The 16818-nt window shown below is 38.8% G+C and overlaps 1 protein-coding gene across 2 annotated transcripts in view; it reads left to right on the plus strand.

The window, feature by feature from the left end:
- rngtt (RNA guanylyltransferase and 5'-phosphatase) overlaps nt 1–16818 on the plus strand; it is a 271599-nt gene that overhangs the window by 147215 nt on the left and 107566 nt on the right. For both annotated transcript variants that reach the window (XM_062980844.1, XM_008119536.3), the window contains exon 12: nt 7038–7106. In XM_062980844.1, the coding sequence (XP_062836914.1) occupies nt 7038–7106 (69 nt within the window). The remainder of the gene's footprint in view (nt 1–7037; nt 7107–16818) is intronic.

Raw genomic sequence — 16818 nt, forward strand, 5'->3', positions numbered from 1 at the left:
TTATTTTGTAAGCACCTATGTCAGCAAAAAAGTAAGGTATAAATAAATAAACTTATTTGAAATACTACCTGGCAGCGAAAAAAATGTGGTATCCAAATCAGTTATTGACTACTGCTTGCTTTTATTGATTAATTTTTATTATTGTTGTAATTTAACAAGCAACAACTTCATTTTGAAGTGCAGCTGTAACTTTATAGTACTTTTTATATTATAACTACAACTTTTAGTTACTTTTATAGTTGCAGAATTCTCATCTCACAAGGCAGTTCTGAAGAAATACAGTTGGCCCTTCATATCCACGATTCAGCCATCCATGGCTTATATGTGTGTGTATGCATACACACAAAGCCACTTTGAGTCTCCTTGTGGAGAGAAAAAGCAGGGTATAAATAAAATCATCATAATAATACACATATGTAACTATAATAGTAATGCCTCCTCCTTGATACTACAGGTTTCACCAACTTGAGGCTTTCCCTTTGCAAAATAACTTTTCAAACTTTTGGTCTAAACTCAGTTTCAAAATACCCCTTTCCTCCGAGTCTACCATTTTTATACCTATTATGCTCAGTGTACCAATAAAATTGATGGGATGATAAAATGAAGTTTTGCCTGAGCCCCACGCCAACTGGAAAGCATTCCGTTTCTCCATATTCTGTTCTGACTGCAGCCTCTTGTCCTGCGTATAGGTTAGGCACCAGCACAGTCAAATGTTGTAGCATTTCCATTTCCTCAAGAGTGATTTATAGTTTTTATAAGTATAGTTTTTCATGATTTACACCAGGGGTCCCCAAACTAAGGCCCGGGGGCTGGATGCGGCCCTCCAAGGTCATTTACCTGGCCCCTGTCCAAAACTGTAGACTTAGGGTTGACTTAATTCTACCCGGTCTTTGGAGGTCTCTTTGCTTACTTATAGCCTTATGAGATCATCTAGATCAGGGGTCCTCAAACTTTTTAAGTGGAGGGCTGGTTCATGGTCCCTCAGACTGTTGAGGGGCCGAATTATCATTTGGAAAAAAAATACGAACTAATTCCTATACACACTGCACCTGTCTTATTTGTAGTGGGGAAAAAACCCAACATTTATTTATTTATTTACTAGCTACATTTATACCCTGCCTCTCTCACCCTGAAGGGGACTCAGAGCGGCTTAGTAATAATAATATTATTACTAATATTACATTTAATATATAATATATAATTATTATATTGTATTATTATTATTAGTATTATATTGTATTAAAAAGGTAACGGTTTCCCTGACACAGGGCCGGCCCGAGAAAATTTTAAATATTAAGTGGGGGGTAAAAAATGCGCCCCCCACGCTGTGGGAGGCATGGCCATGCGACTCGGGAGGTGGGGCATGGTCTCCCGCACTGCTCTCCCTGACCCTGTCTCTCATGCAGCGTGGGAGGTGGGGCCAGGGCGTGCGGGGCGGGAGGCGGGGCTCCACCCAGACGGGGCCCTGCCTCCCGCCCTGCGCGCCCTGGCCCAGGCCAGCCGGCCAGGAAGCGGCGGAAAAGCCTCTCCAGGCCACGGCGACCGCAGCCTGGAGGGAATCCCGCTGCAGCCTGGCCGGCTAGGGAAGGCCAGTCAGGCGAGGGCGAGCAGTGCGGGAGGCGGGGCCAACCCTGGCCCCACCTCCCACACTGCTCGCCCTGATCCCGCCTCTGGCGCAGCGTGAGAGGCGGGGCCAGGGCGCGTGGGGCGGGAGGCGGGGCTCCACCCAGACGGGGCCCCACCTCACACCCCGTGCGCCCTGGCCCAGGCCAGCTGGCCAGGAAGCATCAGGAAAGTCCCTACAGGTCGCGGCACCCACGGCCTGGAGGGACTCCCGCTGCAGCCTGGCTGGCTGGGCAAGGCCAGCCGGGCGAGGGCGAGTGGCGCAGGAGGCGGGGCCAACCCTGGCCCCGCCTCCCGCGCTGCTCGCCCTGACCCCACCTCTCACACAGTGTAAGAGGCGGGGCCAGGGCGCACAGGGCGGGAGGCGGGGCTCCACCCCTCCAAGGTCATGTGGCTGGCATGACTGCATGGAGCGCCGTTACCTTCCCACTGGAGCGGTACCTATTGATCTACGCACATTGGCATGTTTTCAAACTGCTAGGTTGGCAGGAGCTGGAGCTAACAGCGGCCGCTCCCGCCACTCCTGGGGTTTGAACCTGTATTATATTGTATTATATTATAATATTAGTATCAATATTATATAATATTATAATATATTATTATCATAGCACAATATTAGTAAATGAAAGAACAATACAATATTCTAAAATAAAAACAATTTTAACCAACATAGAATGTTATGTTCCAGGACCACCTGCAATAAGTGAAAATTCCTCGAATTAGGAACAGTATATCTGGACATCTCCTTAAGAAGGGCTTCTCCTATAGGGCTTCTCCTTAGGAAGGCAGTAGAAAGAGGGATTTATAATTTTTTATGATTTATAATATTATTTTAGTGTTTATTAAAAAACCATGAAACAGCGAGTCCATGAAAAGTGAACCGCGAAGTAGTGAGGGAACACTGTAAACCTATCAGGATTTCAATGGAAAGTGTAGGCCTGCTTCTGGCCAGTGAGATAGTCAGGTTAAGTAGGATTGTTGTTGTTGTGTGCCTTCAAGTCATTTCAGACTTTGGGCGAGCCTAAGTCTAAAACTGAGGACAGGGGCCAGGTAAATGACCTTGGAGGGCTGCATCCGGCCCCCGGGCCTTAGTTTGGGGACCCCTGATCTAGATGGTCTTTGAAGGTCTCTTTGCTTAGCTTCGGCCTTATGAGGCCATCTAGATGGCTTTTAGAGGTCCCTTTCCTTACCTATGGTCCTATGAGATGGTCTAGATGACCTTTGGGAGCCCCTTTCCTTACCTATGGTCTTATGAAACCATCTAGATGGTCTTTGAGGGCCCCTTTCCTTACCTATGGTCTTATGAGATCGTCTAGATCAGGAGTCCCCAAACTAAGGTCCATGGGCCGGATGCGGCCCTCCAAGGTCATTGACCTGGCCTCTGTCCTAAACTTTAGACTTAGGGTTGACCTAAGTCTGAAATGACTTGAAGGCACACAACAACAACAATCCTAATTTTGGACTATTTCATCATAGTCTGGCCCCCCAACAGTTTGAGGGACTGCGAACCGGCCCTCCACTTAAAAAGTTTGAGGATCCCTGATTTACACAATCAAATGATATGCTATAATCTATATAGAATAGGCTGACTTTCTTCTGCAATTCTTTGGTACACTCCATTATCCAACGTATATTTGTAATATGATTGAGGGTATGACCTACAATATGTCATGCTGATAGCATGTTGGTAGAGCCTCATGATGTGAGGTAGCTCTTCTTTTTGTTGGAAATGGGTGAACAGGCACCTCAAATGTGTAAATCAACCATGGTTGGCTGGAAGCAATTTTATTCACCACAGGCAACTAGCTAGATGCCTAATTACAAGTTTGGGGAAAAAAGTATTTTAACTTCCTGCATTCTGTCCAAGATAAAATGAGAACAGTTGAGCAGAGAGCCCACAGATTTTGTGTTGTGTAAGGGAAAATGCAAGGTAACAAGAAATGTTGAAGAAATTTTTTGAAAAGTAAAAAAAAAAAGATAGATGACATAAACACTAACATGCATTAATGAAAGTCATTACAAAAGACAAAGAGCATAGGGCATTGCACTAAGCAGACTAAAACAGCATTTCCTGTCTTATAAATACATGTTTCTTGGGGGTAGACCTTTGCTAATTGATCATATCTTCTATATTATTGAGAATAAGTGGGGCAGAATGTTTGCTTAGCATGTGCCTTAGAGTTCTCTTTTGAAATTGGTGCTCATGTATTGGCTCCTGGGATCACCATTGTCAAGAACACTATTTACCTATTTATAAAATAGATATTCACTGTAATCTCAGCTAACCAGCACCCATGGGGATTTGTAGATGCTGGCAAAATGTAGTTTCTGGTTGCTAGAGAGTTACTATTAAAATAGACCTACTACTATACTATAGCACACCTTAACTCTGTGTTGACTTGATAGTACTGTATATTTAAATGCAGTAATTTAAAGCAAATAAAGACAAACCTAACTGAATATAACACAATTTATTGTATTATATATCGGCTGTCCTTATAATTTCCTTAACTGAAGTGAAAGGTCATAAACAGAAAAACAAATGATTATTGAGTTATTATAGTCCAAAATGTCGGAAGCATACCAGTCTTCCTATCCCTCCCTTACAGCCTTTCTTGGCTGAACAGGAGAGGCGGTAAGTATGAAGAAAATCAAAGGGAGTGATCACTTCTGCCTCAGTGAAACACAGTTAGCCCATCTAAGGTGGACTTTTTCAGAGTGATTTTGTTGTTGTATGATTTCAAGTAGTTTCCAACTTACGACAATCCTATCATGGGGTTTTCTGGGGCCAACGTCATCTGCTGTGATTCTATGGTCAATCAGGTTACTGTATATAATAAGTAGTCTTTAGCAAAACTTTATTTCATGAGTTAGAGGTTCCTCAACATACTACATATTTTATTTATTTATTTATTTATTTATTGGACTTGTATACCACTACTCCCAATTTGGCTCGAAGCGGTTTACAGAAATAGATTAAACAATACAATTGACTTTAAATAACAATAATAACAGAACATAACCCCAAGTTTTTCAGTGTGCCTGAAGTCAAATGAGTCAAAGGAAAATCTCCTTCTCCCTAAGTGTATCTGTACTACTTTTGCAGCCACCTAGCCTGGAAGACGTTTAAGGGGGGGAAAGGGTATTTGAAAGATTAGGAGCTGTTCTGGTGAGCACCTATAGCTGATGCGAGGTTTGGAAATTATATTGCTTAGTTAGTTTTATAGCTGTTTCCTTGAGGTGAGTGGTAGCATTTGAAGGTCCTCTTCTGGGTTGCTGGTTCGTTCCATTAAATCTGTGGGCAAAGACCATTGTTCTTCTTTGCAATAAATATTCCCAAAGCTCTCAAAAAAAACCCCCTTTTATTTATTTATTTATTTATTTACAACATTTATACCCCACCCTTCTCACCCGAGGGGACTCAGGGCGGCTTACAAAAATTGGCAAAATGTAATGCCCAAATATTATGGTGCAGGTACCCTTATTCTCTTTAGCTTCCCATTCATAAAGTTCATTCAAAACTGTGTGTGTATCCCATAACCACTTGGGTAGATAAAGGTAAAGGTTTTCTCCTGAGATTAAATCTAGATGTGTCCAAATCTGGGGGTCGGTGCTCATCTCCATTTCTAAGCTGAAGAGCTGGCGTTGTCCGTAGACACCTCCAAGGTCATGTGGCCGGCATGACTGCATGGAATGCTGTTGCCTTCCCACTGGAGCGGTACCGATTGATCTACTCACATTTGCATGTTTTTTGAACTGCTAGGTTGTTGGAAGCTTGGGATAACAGTGGGAGCTCACCCCGCTCACTGGATTCGAACCACCGACCTTTCAGTCAGCAAGTTCAACAGCTCCATGGTTTAACTCACTGCGCCAATGGGGGGCTCCTAGCCACTTGGATAGCCGGACATTAAAATGCAAATGCAGTTTTTAGATGGTTGGGCTCAGTTTCCAAATGGCTGTATGTCTTAGTGTGAGTGGATCCGGGAGTAGGTGAGGGTATGCAGCAGTTATTTGTGATTTCAGGTTTGTTTTAAATTGGCAAACTGCTCAATTAGTAATGCATTGTAATTCTATTTGGGATGTTTATCTGTAAGCTGTGGGGAAGTATTTGCTTTTATTAATAAGTGTCTTGCGTATTCACCTTCATCTTCGGGTGGAATAATTGCAGTAGTTTACGATTCTTTTTTAAAAGGAAATACTATTCAGTTCCATTTTAGAGCAGTTTTTCATAGTTGCTATGATCCTTATAAATTGCTGTGAATATCTTTGTCTTCAGAGACCTGTTTATGTTTTTTAAATCTGTGAAACTGTAAAACCACAGAAGACTATTGTTTCTAAATAGGGTATTTTCTTATGAAAGTAAATATTTTAGATTTCCATAAAATGACAGGAAGAAGCATGGGTGAGAAAAGGTAGGGAGAAGTGTTATCTTAGAGAAAACACCCTATTGGCTCCATTCAGACATAATGATGATGATAAGTCTAGATGTGATGTGGGTTTGTACAGGCTTCTCTCACCCAGCAGCTTTTGCTTTAAATTCAAACGCAGTGCAGTATAGCAATATATGGTATTTTCAATACTTGGGAAGAAATGATGATTTTGTGCACATAGCAAATACTTTGGGGTATGAGAGGGGTGTTGAAAGATGACAAGGGAGATATGGGGCTTATGGGTGCATACAGCAGTTACCTTTGGGATTCTTGTGGGGATGGTGAGGTTGAAGAATGGGGTGGAGTGGCTGGTGCTTGCATATGTGCATTATTGTTACCTTTGCAGTGGACACAGTGGGTAGGGGAAGAGGCTGAGGCCCATGTAGATGGAAATTGCATTTGGGATGTGTGTGCGTCTGGTGGAGTAGAAGGAACTGATTGTTTTCAAGCTTATTTCTTGTGCCTTTATATAATGAACTTTCCTTATTTTTTTTGGTACCCATGGGAGATCCTGGAACCAATCCCTTATGGATATGGAGAAGCAACTCTATATTATGGTGGTCCTAGACCACTGCTTTTTAAATTGTGGATCCTGACCCCAGATGGGGCTCCCTTATCTCAGTGTTAGGGTCACAAATTGTCAATAATAAAATGTTTTTAAACACCATCTAGACATTTATATATGCAGCGTTTACGATAGAATCTGCAGAAAATGCTTCAGCTGTCGTTCATAAAAAGCAAAACCAGCCTATTTAGCAAGTCTTGTAAATGCTAATTTATTGTCAGTAAATGTTTGATTTTATACCTATTTTATATGCCTAAATACCTGGGATCACATAAAAATTTCTCAGGCAGAAAAGGATAATGAGTGGAAAAGGTTTAGGAAGCTCTGCTCTAAATATCGATCTGTTTCTCTTATATATGCCATGGTTATTTTAAGTCATAATTACATAGCCATGTAATTATTTTCTGGTTTTTTTGCAGCTTCTTGAAGGAAATTTTGCTAAAGAAGTCAGTCATGAAGTGGATGGACTAATTTTTCAGCCTACAGGAGTAAGTTGCCTTTGTTTTTTCAAAAATTATATTAACAGTATTTTAGATATGGAGAACTGTCTGCTATTGATACTTTTATTCAGGATATTTATGAGAGTAATTTCTTTATTGTATAAACTCCTTTTGGACCTACAAAGAACCAGTTGGTTTCAATTGATAGCATCTTTTGTTACATTGAAATCTCTACAATAATTTATGAGATATTTTAACATGTACACACACCCCTAATATAAACGAAATGCCATAATATTCTAGTACATTCCCTCTATGTTGTCTGTTTTGGATATTTTATCTGTTGCCTTTTGTTTAAACACATTAAAGGATTAAATAAAAGCTGTCATAGAATTATTGTAAACCTGTTTTTTGCTGTTTTTTCTCGTGGATATTATGTGGCACAGTAATGGGACAAAGAATGGCCTATTTATTGATTTGACTTTTTCTGATAATATAAAAAAGCCACAGAAGAAATAATTATATGGAACAAAAAGAAATAGAAGCAATAGTAACACTTTACTTCAAATTATAGGACTTTCTGAAGATTTAATACAAAGTTGTTTATTAGTCATCAGTCTGTGTAGAACATATTTTCCCCCTGTGTCTGATTTGTATATAACTAGCTATAGAGCGGATGTTAATAACAAAATGAGTTATCTATTTTACCATGTGGGATCTGGTACAATGGCAATTTGTACATACACTTTAGGAGAAAAGTCATCACGTATGGGTTATATTCATTTTTGCTACTGTTGACAGAAGGCTTATTGATCCACTGGAATCAGCAGACAGAGGCAATTTTCCACAGAGGTTTTTCCTCCCTGCTGCCTCCCCAACCTTTTCCAGTGGGTAGAAGTAATTGTTACATTCCAGCACGTTGGTGCCCATTTATGGCAGTCCTCTCACACGGTTTTCTTGGTAAGATTATTTCCAGAGGAAGTTTGCCTTTGTTTTTCTCTGAAGTTGAAAGAATGTGTGACTTGCCCAAGGACACCTGGTGGGTTTCCATCCATGAGCAGAGATTTCAATCTTTGTCTTTTATAGTAATAGTCCAACACTCAAATCACAACACCCTGCTGGATATCAGAGTAGTTAGGAGACCCTTTTGAAAGTATCAGAGGCTGTTGGGGAAGGAGGGGACTCACTAGCATCACTTTTTGTTACATTGTTAGAAGCCACTTCTGGATCAAAGAGCATTTTGTCAGGGGAGTGAAACAAATAGATATGGTTAAGCGACTCTTAGTGTTCTATCTAGATGTTGCCACTAAGTAAATTGATCTGGTCCTACAATTTAAAAATATTTCTGGTGTGGCCTGTAGATAGACCCAACCTGGATAGATTTTCTGACATTGGTTTCTTTAATGGCATGGACAGTTGAGTTAACAACTTGTGTTATTGTTAATAACTGCTTTGGCGTCTCTAGCATTTGAGAATCCTAGTGTCAGATATCTCATACCTTGGGGTCATTGTGCGTTACAACTCATCAAACATTATTTTGTAAAGAACCTAATTGTTTCAAAAGATGTTATAGATGCCTGGATGGACTCTCTACTCTTGTGATATATACACAATTCACTTTAGTAAAATTGATTCTACGGTACAAGAGAATAACCTTGTGAGATGTTTAAAATATTCCTAATAGTCCTGTTTCTGAATAATATTCTGAATATGCCAAGTTCTTGCTTTTACATAGGGAAGTGCCCTGAAGCTTTCCCATCTATTACATGAGCAGAGTTGATATTCATAAGCATGCTAGGGACAGAAAATGAGATGCTATTTCCTTGCCATTGATTCTTTTGTGTGACCCCTTTCTTTTGTTCTTCTCATCTTTCCTGTGCCCCTCTATGTCCATTTCCTTTTCTCACCAGTTTGCTGTGCAGCTATAGCTAATTAAAGTCCCATATTGCTAGGCTTTTATTAATATTTCTGGTCTGGTTTCCTACTTTTTTGCAGCTAACATATTGGCAAAGCCTGGAGTATTTTATTAGAACAGCCATCAGTAACCTTGAGGGTTCAGCATATTTTCTCTTCCGTATAATCTGTAGTTAGATGCTTTCTTTGTTGAAAGCTTTGTTTTCTAACTACTTATATAGAAAGGCATGCACAAAGTGCCAATGTTTTACAACTGAAATAAAAAAATATTTGTAAATCTATAATCTCTTGGAAAAATATGCTAATTTAATGGTAGTTGTTTATTATTAAATTGAGAGTAATTTTCCCCCTAAGCAAGATTGTAGACTTACATATTGTCATTCAGAATAAGTGTTTTTCCTGTTTTCTTTTGCTTGCTCAAACTGTTGTTTCCAAAGTCTTTTATTCCTTGAAATTGGTACTGTTCCGAGGAAACTATAATGCCTATTCATCAGAAAAATTATTTCTGCTAGATCCTTTGGAAATTAAACCCTTTGGTAGGATGTTTTTAGGTGGCTGAAGCCACTTGATCTTTATGCAAGGGAGACTGCAAAATTGATTTTACCCTCTGCATAGAAGCAGCATTATTGACTCTCTCTGAAAAGGGAAGAGAGCTTATTTCCATTCATAAAACTAACCTAAAATGCTTTGTCATTGCAAATAGGGAGAGATTAAGAAGAAGCAGAAGCGTTTCTATAGAGTACTCAAGAAAAAGTTTTATTCATTACTTTCAAGTTTTAGATGTTATTATAACTTTGATTATTTCATTTCTTAAGAGTTCTCTTAGATACACTAAATTATCTAATCTTGTCTCTAGACAGAATGATGTAGATGCTGTAAATCCTGTTTTTCCAAAAAGTTCACTGTCTCCCCTTATTGCCATATATATTCAGGTACAAGTCGACCATATGTATAAGTTGAGGGCCAGTCTTGGTACCAACATCGACCATATGTATAAGTTGAGGGCCAGTCTTGGTACCAACATTTATTGAAGGTCATTGGGCAGAAAGGTGAAAGCACCAATGCCACCTCAGCAGGCTGGCTATCCCTGGCCACTGCAACCCTTTTCCCACCCCGTGATTTAAAAAGGCCAGAAGTGGTGCCACAGTGGAGAAAATTGAGGGGGTCAGCATGGTTTTTAGATTCTCCTAAAATGAACTCAATTCTTGTTTTTGTCCCTCTACTCAGAAAAGGGAATTTAAAAAATGTGTGTTAAGTACAGTACTCACCTGTGGATAAGTCTACCTAATTTTTTCAGGTTGATTTTTAACAAAAAAAACCCTAGACTTATACATGAGTATATATGATAAATCTATGCCACAAACTGAACTGACATAATTAGCTGGTAAATGTCAGTATGCTTTCAAGTGATACTTTTGCACATGGCGCTTTGAACTATATTACAAATATCTTGGTTTTAGGGAGGTGCATGGAATGGCAACAATACTAAGAAATGAAGGAATAAATGTAGAATTAACTTACAAATATTGTGGAGAACCATTTTGACAAATGTAGTGAGCTGGACTTTATCATGATCTGTTAAGGTTTTTAAAAAACATTATTCCAACTGTAACAGGCTAGCTTCATCATTTTGCTGCATTGTAAAAATGCGTTTCAGTTTGTACCAGTTAAGAATCTATTAAACTGCACTAAAGGTTATGTTTTGTAATACAGCACAGAGCCAATTTTCCCTGCACCATCTCCCGGAGTGTAATTGGTGATCTCTGTTTCTTAGTACTTTATGATTTTTAAGAAAAGCATTATGTGAGTTGGCAAGAGGTTTTTCAGTAATGTTAATTAGAAACTGTATATGCAAAGCTAAGATTTGGCTCTGCGCACCATAATTAGAAATAGATTCCCTGCATAATTATTATTATTTAATATTGTTATTATTGTTAATACTCATTAGCTGCACTCAATTTCACTTGTGTTGTGTCCTGTGGAAATAGTATGACTCCTAATATGAGGATCTATTTGAAAGAAAAAAAAGAAGCAACCAAATACCTGCAATATAAACACATTTATATATCTGAGATAGAGAGAGGCACTTCATGCCCTATGGAAAAAGTGAATGATCCCTGCTATTATTTAGCTTGATAAACAGATTCTTTTCAGTCTTAAGTGCAATTTGAAGTCTGCCACAAGCCATTTATAAAAACAGTGGCCTGAATTTTATTGTTAATCCGAACTTGAGGAGAACCATTGAATCAATGGCATTTACCATTGTATTAATCCACCACTCAGTTACTGATTCAGTGACTCTACTTAGGACTAATCAAGATAATTCTGTCCAATTTTAAGAATGAAGACGAAACAAGATATAGGTTAATGTTGCACCCCTAGGCTGCGTAGGCAACTCAAAACCACCCTGGAGCCCCAGAATATAAGCAAGCAAGCTGTTTATTGAAGATTATATGCAAGCAATAGCAAATCAAAGTTCAAAGTCAATAAAATGAGTGTGAGTGCACAAGAACAAAGTACTTAAAGATCTTGAAGCAAGAGTCTATAAAAGTCATTCAAAGAACATAGTCCAAACTGGATATCAAAATAACTCCCAAGAAAGGTATCACAAATAGTCCGAACAAGATTTCAAGGATTAATCCAAGGCATGAGTCAAGCTGGAAATACAGGAAGCAAAACTGGAATGCAGGAACAAAACCCCAAGTTTAGTCCAAGGTACAGAGTCAATGCTGGAACACAAAGCAAGGGTCTTGGCTGGGACACAAATCCAAACTGCAAAATTACTGGAACATTCAACTGGATACACAGGAACAAGAACAAGGCTGGAACTTGAATCAAGATACAAATCTACAGGAATTCACAGGAACACAAAGCAGAGATCTTTCTCTCTTGGTTAAGCAAAGTTACCACCTCTGACTCTGTCAGTGAAAGCAGCCCTTCTTAAGGATAATTCAAGGTCTCTTCCCGTGAGAAGGTTGCTCATTATTTCGTTTCAAAAGCAAACATCCACTCCTTCTAACATACTCCCTTTCTTTTCTCTGTTAAGTTATCGCTTTCCTCCTGTAAAGCTCATTAGCCCTATCCGTGTTATCACTTCCAGGATCCAAACTAGAATGTCCATCTGGCACCAGGAGATCTGACCTTGACTGCTTTGAAGAATGTGGCTCAAACTTCCTACTTGCAGCCATTTTGTCTCTAGTCCCAGAATCCACTGGGACAAACTCTGGCTGCATCTCAGGCCCAAACCCAGAGTCCACTGGCAAGGCAGGTGCAGGGACAATCACTGTCTCAACAGGCCCAACCTCAGGCTCACCTGACAGCTCAAATGGAGGCTGGGCTACAACAGTTAATGCTCCTGTGATATGAGCATTAACGTATATCTTTAAGTTATTGTTTTCATACGATTAAGGCTAAATTTGCTTTTATGCAAGCATTTGTGTTGGGATTTTGCCATATTCCCTTCGGAAGCCTTCTGCAATGTTAAAAGAATGTTTCTCGGCATTTTGGAACAGCTTTTAGAGTAATCAGGAAGCTGCAGGACTGATGGGTTAACGTTTTCCTCCTGATTTCATTGGCAGATGCAACTTCATCTAATAGAAACAACCCATAAGATTCTGCCCTGAAAACATAGTACATATTTTGGAACATACTTTCTTCTTTTATGTTACAATATTCCAATCTTTACATGGTTTGTATTTCTTAATTGTTGAAGAAACAACAAATCTATTAGATGGTCTTTGTATCCCATAAAAAATGCTACTTATATATGATTAGTTGCATCTACTGCTTAAAAATACAGCTTTCTGTTTCACTGTTTTTTAAGAAAATGAAGCGAAATGGTCAAATGGAGTTTGGTGCTTTTAAGTTTCAAACTTTTTTGGTAAGTGCTCCTCAACAGCCACTATGAATGAAAAGAGATTGTTCTCCTCTACTTAATCTCTAGTATATCTTAATGTAGTGATTTCAGCTAGGACCGCAGTTAAAAGACCTGTTCTTGGTGAGCTTCCCTTAAATCAGATCAGCCAGGACAGAGAACAAACTCCCCAGGTTGAAGGCAACACACTCAGAGGTTTGTTATGATTTGGTCAAAAAAGATGCAAGTACAAGCAATTTTCTTCAAAAAGTACACACATAAACTCACAGAGAAATACATGACATTTTATACAGTTCTGACAGCTATTCAGATTTACCAAAAAGTGAAACAACAAGTTGTCAACTGTTACACACATTGGTGTATAACACCATTCTAAAACTCATACTAAAACATATGAGTCAATTAATCCAAAAATAAATAGCTGAACAAAGATATACAATAGTACAATACCCAATAATGCAGTATTCTTTTCTTTGCAGAGATTACTAATATAATCAGAGTTTTGTCTTCACTTGTACATATAGTATTTTAAATGTAAGTCCCGTTGTAATCTGTATATTCCTTGTGGAGGTAGTTCAAGCAATCAGAGTTATATCTTTACTCCTGAGTATAGTCTTATAATTGGTTGATAAACAAAGAGAAAGAAATGTGTTTTTAAGGAGTCTCTGTAGCAATGAATAAGACACTTGAGGTGTCCTTGGGAAAGTCTCAACAAAGATCCCCGGGTTTGTAAATTCTTTTTTCTGGAATCTCCCTTCTTCAGGATTCTACGGTATCTTCGCAAGTGTTATTGAACTCAATAAATTCCTAAATAAGTGATAACAGACAACATAACAGATATGCTAGAACGGCACCCGATAACACACAATAACAATAAAGTATACATATTTCAACAGACAGGTTTGCATGCATGTTATTACATACACGTCTCTAATGAGGATTGGCTCTACAGATATAGTAGACTTTCAAAATGTGAGCAACGTAATCTTAAAAAGGAAAGTATTTATGACCTGAGCTTGTTACAGAATACAGCTGATGCGTGATTTCTAGGCAGGAAAGGTTAGAATTAAGGGTTTATTTCAAAAAGCAACTGAAGTCTAATCTGTAATTAAGACCAGTGGGAGAAACTGTATTTAACTTAAAAAACAAAAGGCCTCTCTTTGCAGGAGAAAACCTTATATGTCCATTTGGGGCTTAGTATGAATTTTTTCTAAGATACAAAAATTGAAACTAGAAAATGTGTGAAAATAGAAAATTTGAAACTAGAAAAATTTCCAAAAAATGAGAATATAATACTACTTCTACTACTACTACTACTACTACTACTACTACTACTAATAATAATAATAATATAATTTTATTTTTATACCCCGCCCCATCTTCCCGAAGGGACTTGAGGTGGCTTACATGGGGCCAAGCCCAGGCAAAACAGACAATGTAAAAAACTCAACAATAAAACAGGTCATAAAACAAATGAAGTCACATACAATAAACATACTTTGATAAAATCCTGAGTTAGCTCCTGAAAAGAATTGGGCCAAAAAAAGTGCAAGTAATGTCAGATACAATCAGGGAGAGATAGATACCAGAACTATTGTCCCATTAAAGTGCTAGGGAAGGCGTACACAAGGAAACTATGGCCGGCTAAAGGAATAAAGTGCAATAAAGATAAAATAGGCAACAGGTCAATCCTTTATAAAGTCTTATATAAAGTGTTGTCATTATGTTTGTTTCTTATGCGAGATTGGTGTTCCAAAATTCTGATCCTGACAGGTCTAGTTGTCATTCCAATGTAAAGCAGATTGCATGGACATTGAATGACGTAAATGACTTTGTCTGTTGCACATGTGGTAAAGCCGTTTAGGGGTATAGTGATCTGGGGGATTCTGGCCACAGTCCCCTTTCCCAAGGGATTATGTAAACTTGATCATGGAGAAGTGACTGCCTTCAAGTTACATCTATCTATCTATCTATCTATCTATCTATCTATCTATTTATCTTCTATCTATCTTCTATCTGTCTATCTATATTCTATCTATCTTTTTTTTCTATATATAAAAGAGTGAATGAATCACGGCAGCAGACAAAACAACAAAACTAAACACCCGCAACCTCAAAAATTGACAGCACAACCCCTCATCCATGCCTCTAGGTTGATACAACAAAAAGAAAAGAAAAATAAAATCCTAATTAGAGTGAGAGGAATAATTGTTTTTATCTAATTGCTGCCAGTTAGAAGGCTAAGCTCCGCCCACTTGGTCTCCTAGCAACCCACTCAGCCCAGGGGACAGGCAGAGTTAGGCCTCACTTAAGCCTCTTCCACACTGCCTATAAAATACAGATTATCAGATTTTAACTGGATTATATGGCAGTGTAGACTCAAGGCCCTTCCACACAGCTATATAACCCATTTATAATCTTATATTATCTGCTTTGAACTGCATTATCTTGACTCCACACTGCCATATAATCCACTTCAGTGTGCATTTTATCCAGCTGTGTAGAAGGGGCCTCATATAATCCAGTTCTAAGCAGATAATATAAGATTATAAATATACAGTAGAGTCTCACTTATCCAACATAAACAGGCCGGCAGAACGTTGGATAAGTGAATATGTTGGATAACAAGAAGGGATTCAGGAAAAGCTGATGAAACATCAAATTTGGTAATCATTATACAAATTAAGCACCAAAACATCATGTTATACAACAAATTTAACAGAAAAAGTAGTTCCATGTGCAGTAATGCTATGTGGTAATTACTATATTTACAAATTTACCACCAAAATATCACAATGAATTTAAAACACTGACTACAAAAACATTGACTACTAAAAGGCAGACTGTGTTGGATAATCGAGAACATTCGATAAGCGAATGTTGGATAAGTGAGATTCTACTGTAATATGAAATAATTACTGTGGTAGAATAATACAGAACAATATAATCTCTAAAACCAGGACCATAAATAAAGAGCAACACTCTGAAAGCAGGGAAATTGGGAATTCCAGAAAGAAAACAATCAGGGCCAGCTAACACCTCCCAAGAAAGGATTCTTCCAGAAAGGAAGCTGAGAAGGGAGTGAAGCAGTGTGTATTACCAAAGTCATTATTATTATTATTATTATTATTATTGACACAATGACGTTGTATGACACAGCAAACAAGATAGATATGCTGGATTTCGTTTCACAAAACCACAAGTCGAACACTTCCCAAGTGTCTAGGACTGTGTGTTGCTGTGAACCGTGAAAATGAATACAATCTGGCTCCAAGTATTGAAAAACACTAAAATCGGAATATATAAAAATTACCGTGGTATAATAAAACAGAACAATACAATCTCTACAATCAGAACACTAAATAAAGAACAACACTCTGAAAACAGGAGAATTCCTCACAGGAAACAATCAGGGCCAGCTAACACCTCCAAACAAAGTATTCCCATCACCAAAGTCTGGCAAATCCTCTGTTTTCTCAGGGCCACAGACAGTAGAAGCACATAAAATATCACAAAGAACACCACTCTGAAAACAAGGGAATTCCAGACAGGAAACAATCTGGGCCAGCTAACACCTCCCAACAAAAAATTCACTCAGGGAGGAAACAGCCAGGCTTTAAAGCTGCAAGGCCATTACATGCTAATCATTTTGCCTAATTGCAGCATTCATACTTGCCTCCAACAGACAAAAAAAACCAATCAGAAATATTGTATATTCACAACCTTTAGGAAACAATATCCCCTGGTGGCGCATCGTGTTAAAGCGCTGAGCTGCTGAACTTCTGGACCGAAAGGTCGCAGGTTTGAATTGGGGGAGCGGAGAGAGCCCCCACTGTTAGCCCCAGTTTCTGCCAACCCTAAAGTTCAAAAACATGCAAATGAGATTAGATGAATAGGTACTGCTATCGTCGGAAGGTAACGGCGCTCCATGCAGTCATGCCACATGACCTTGGAGGAATCTACGGAAAACAC

This window comes from Anolis carolinensis, chromosome 1 (genome assembly GCF_035594765.1).
Source record: "Anolis carolinensis isolate JA03-04 chromosome 1, rAnoCar3.1.pri, whole genome shotgun sequence".
Lineage (NCBI taxonomy): Eukaryota > Metazoa > Chordata > Lepidosauria > Squamata > Dactyloidae > Anolis > Anolis carolinensis.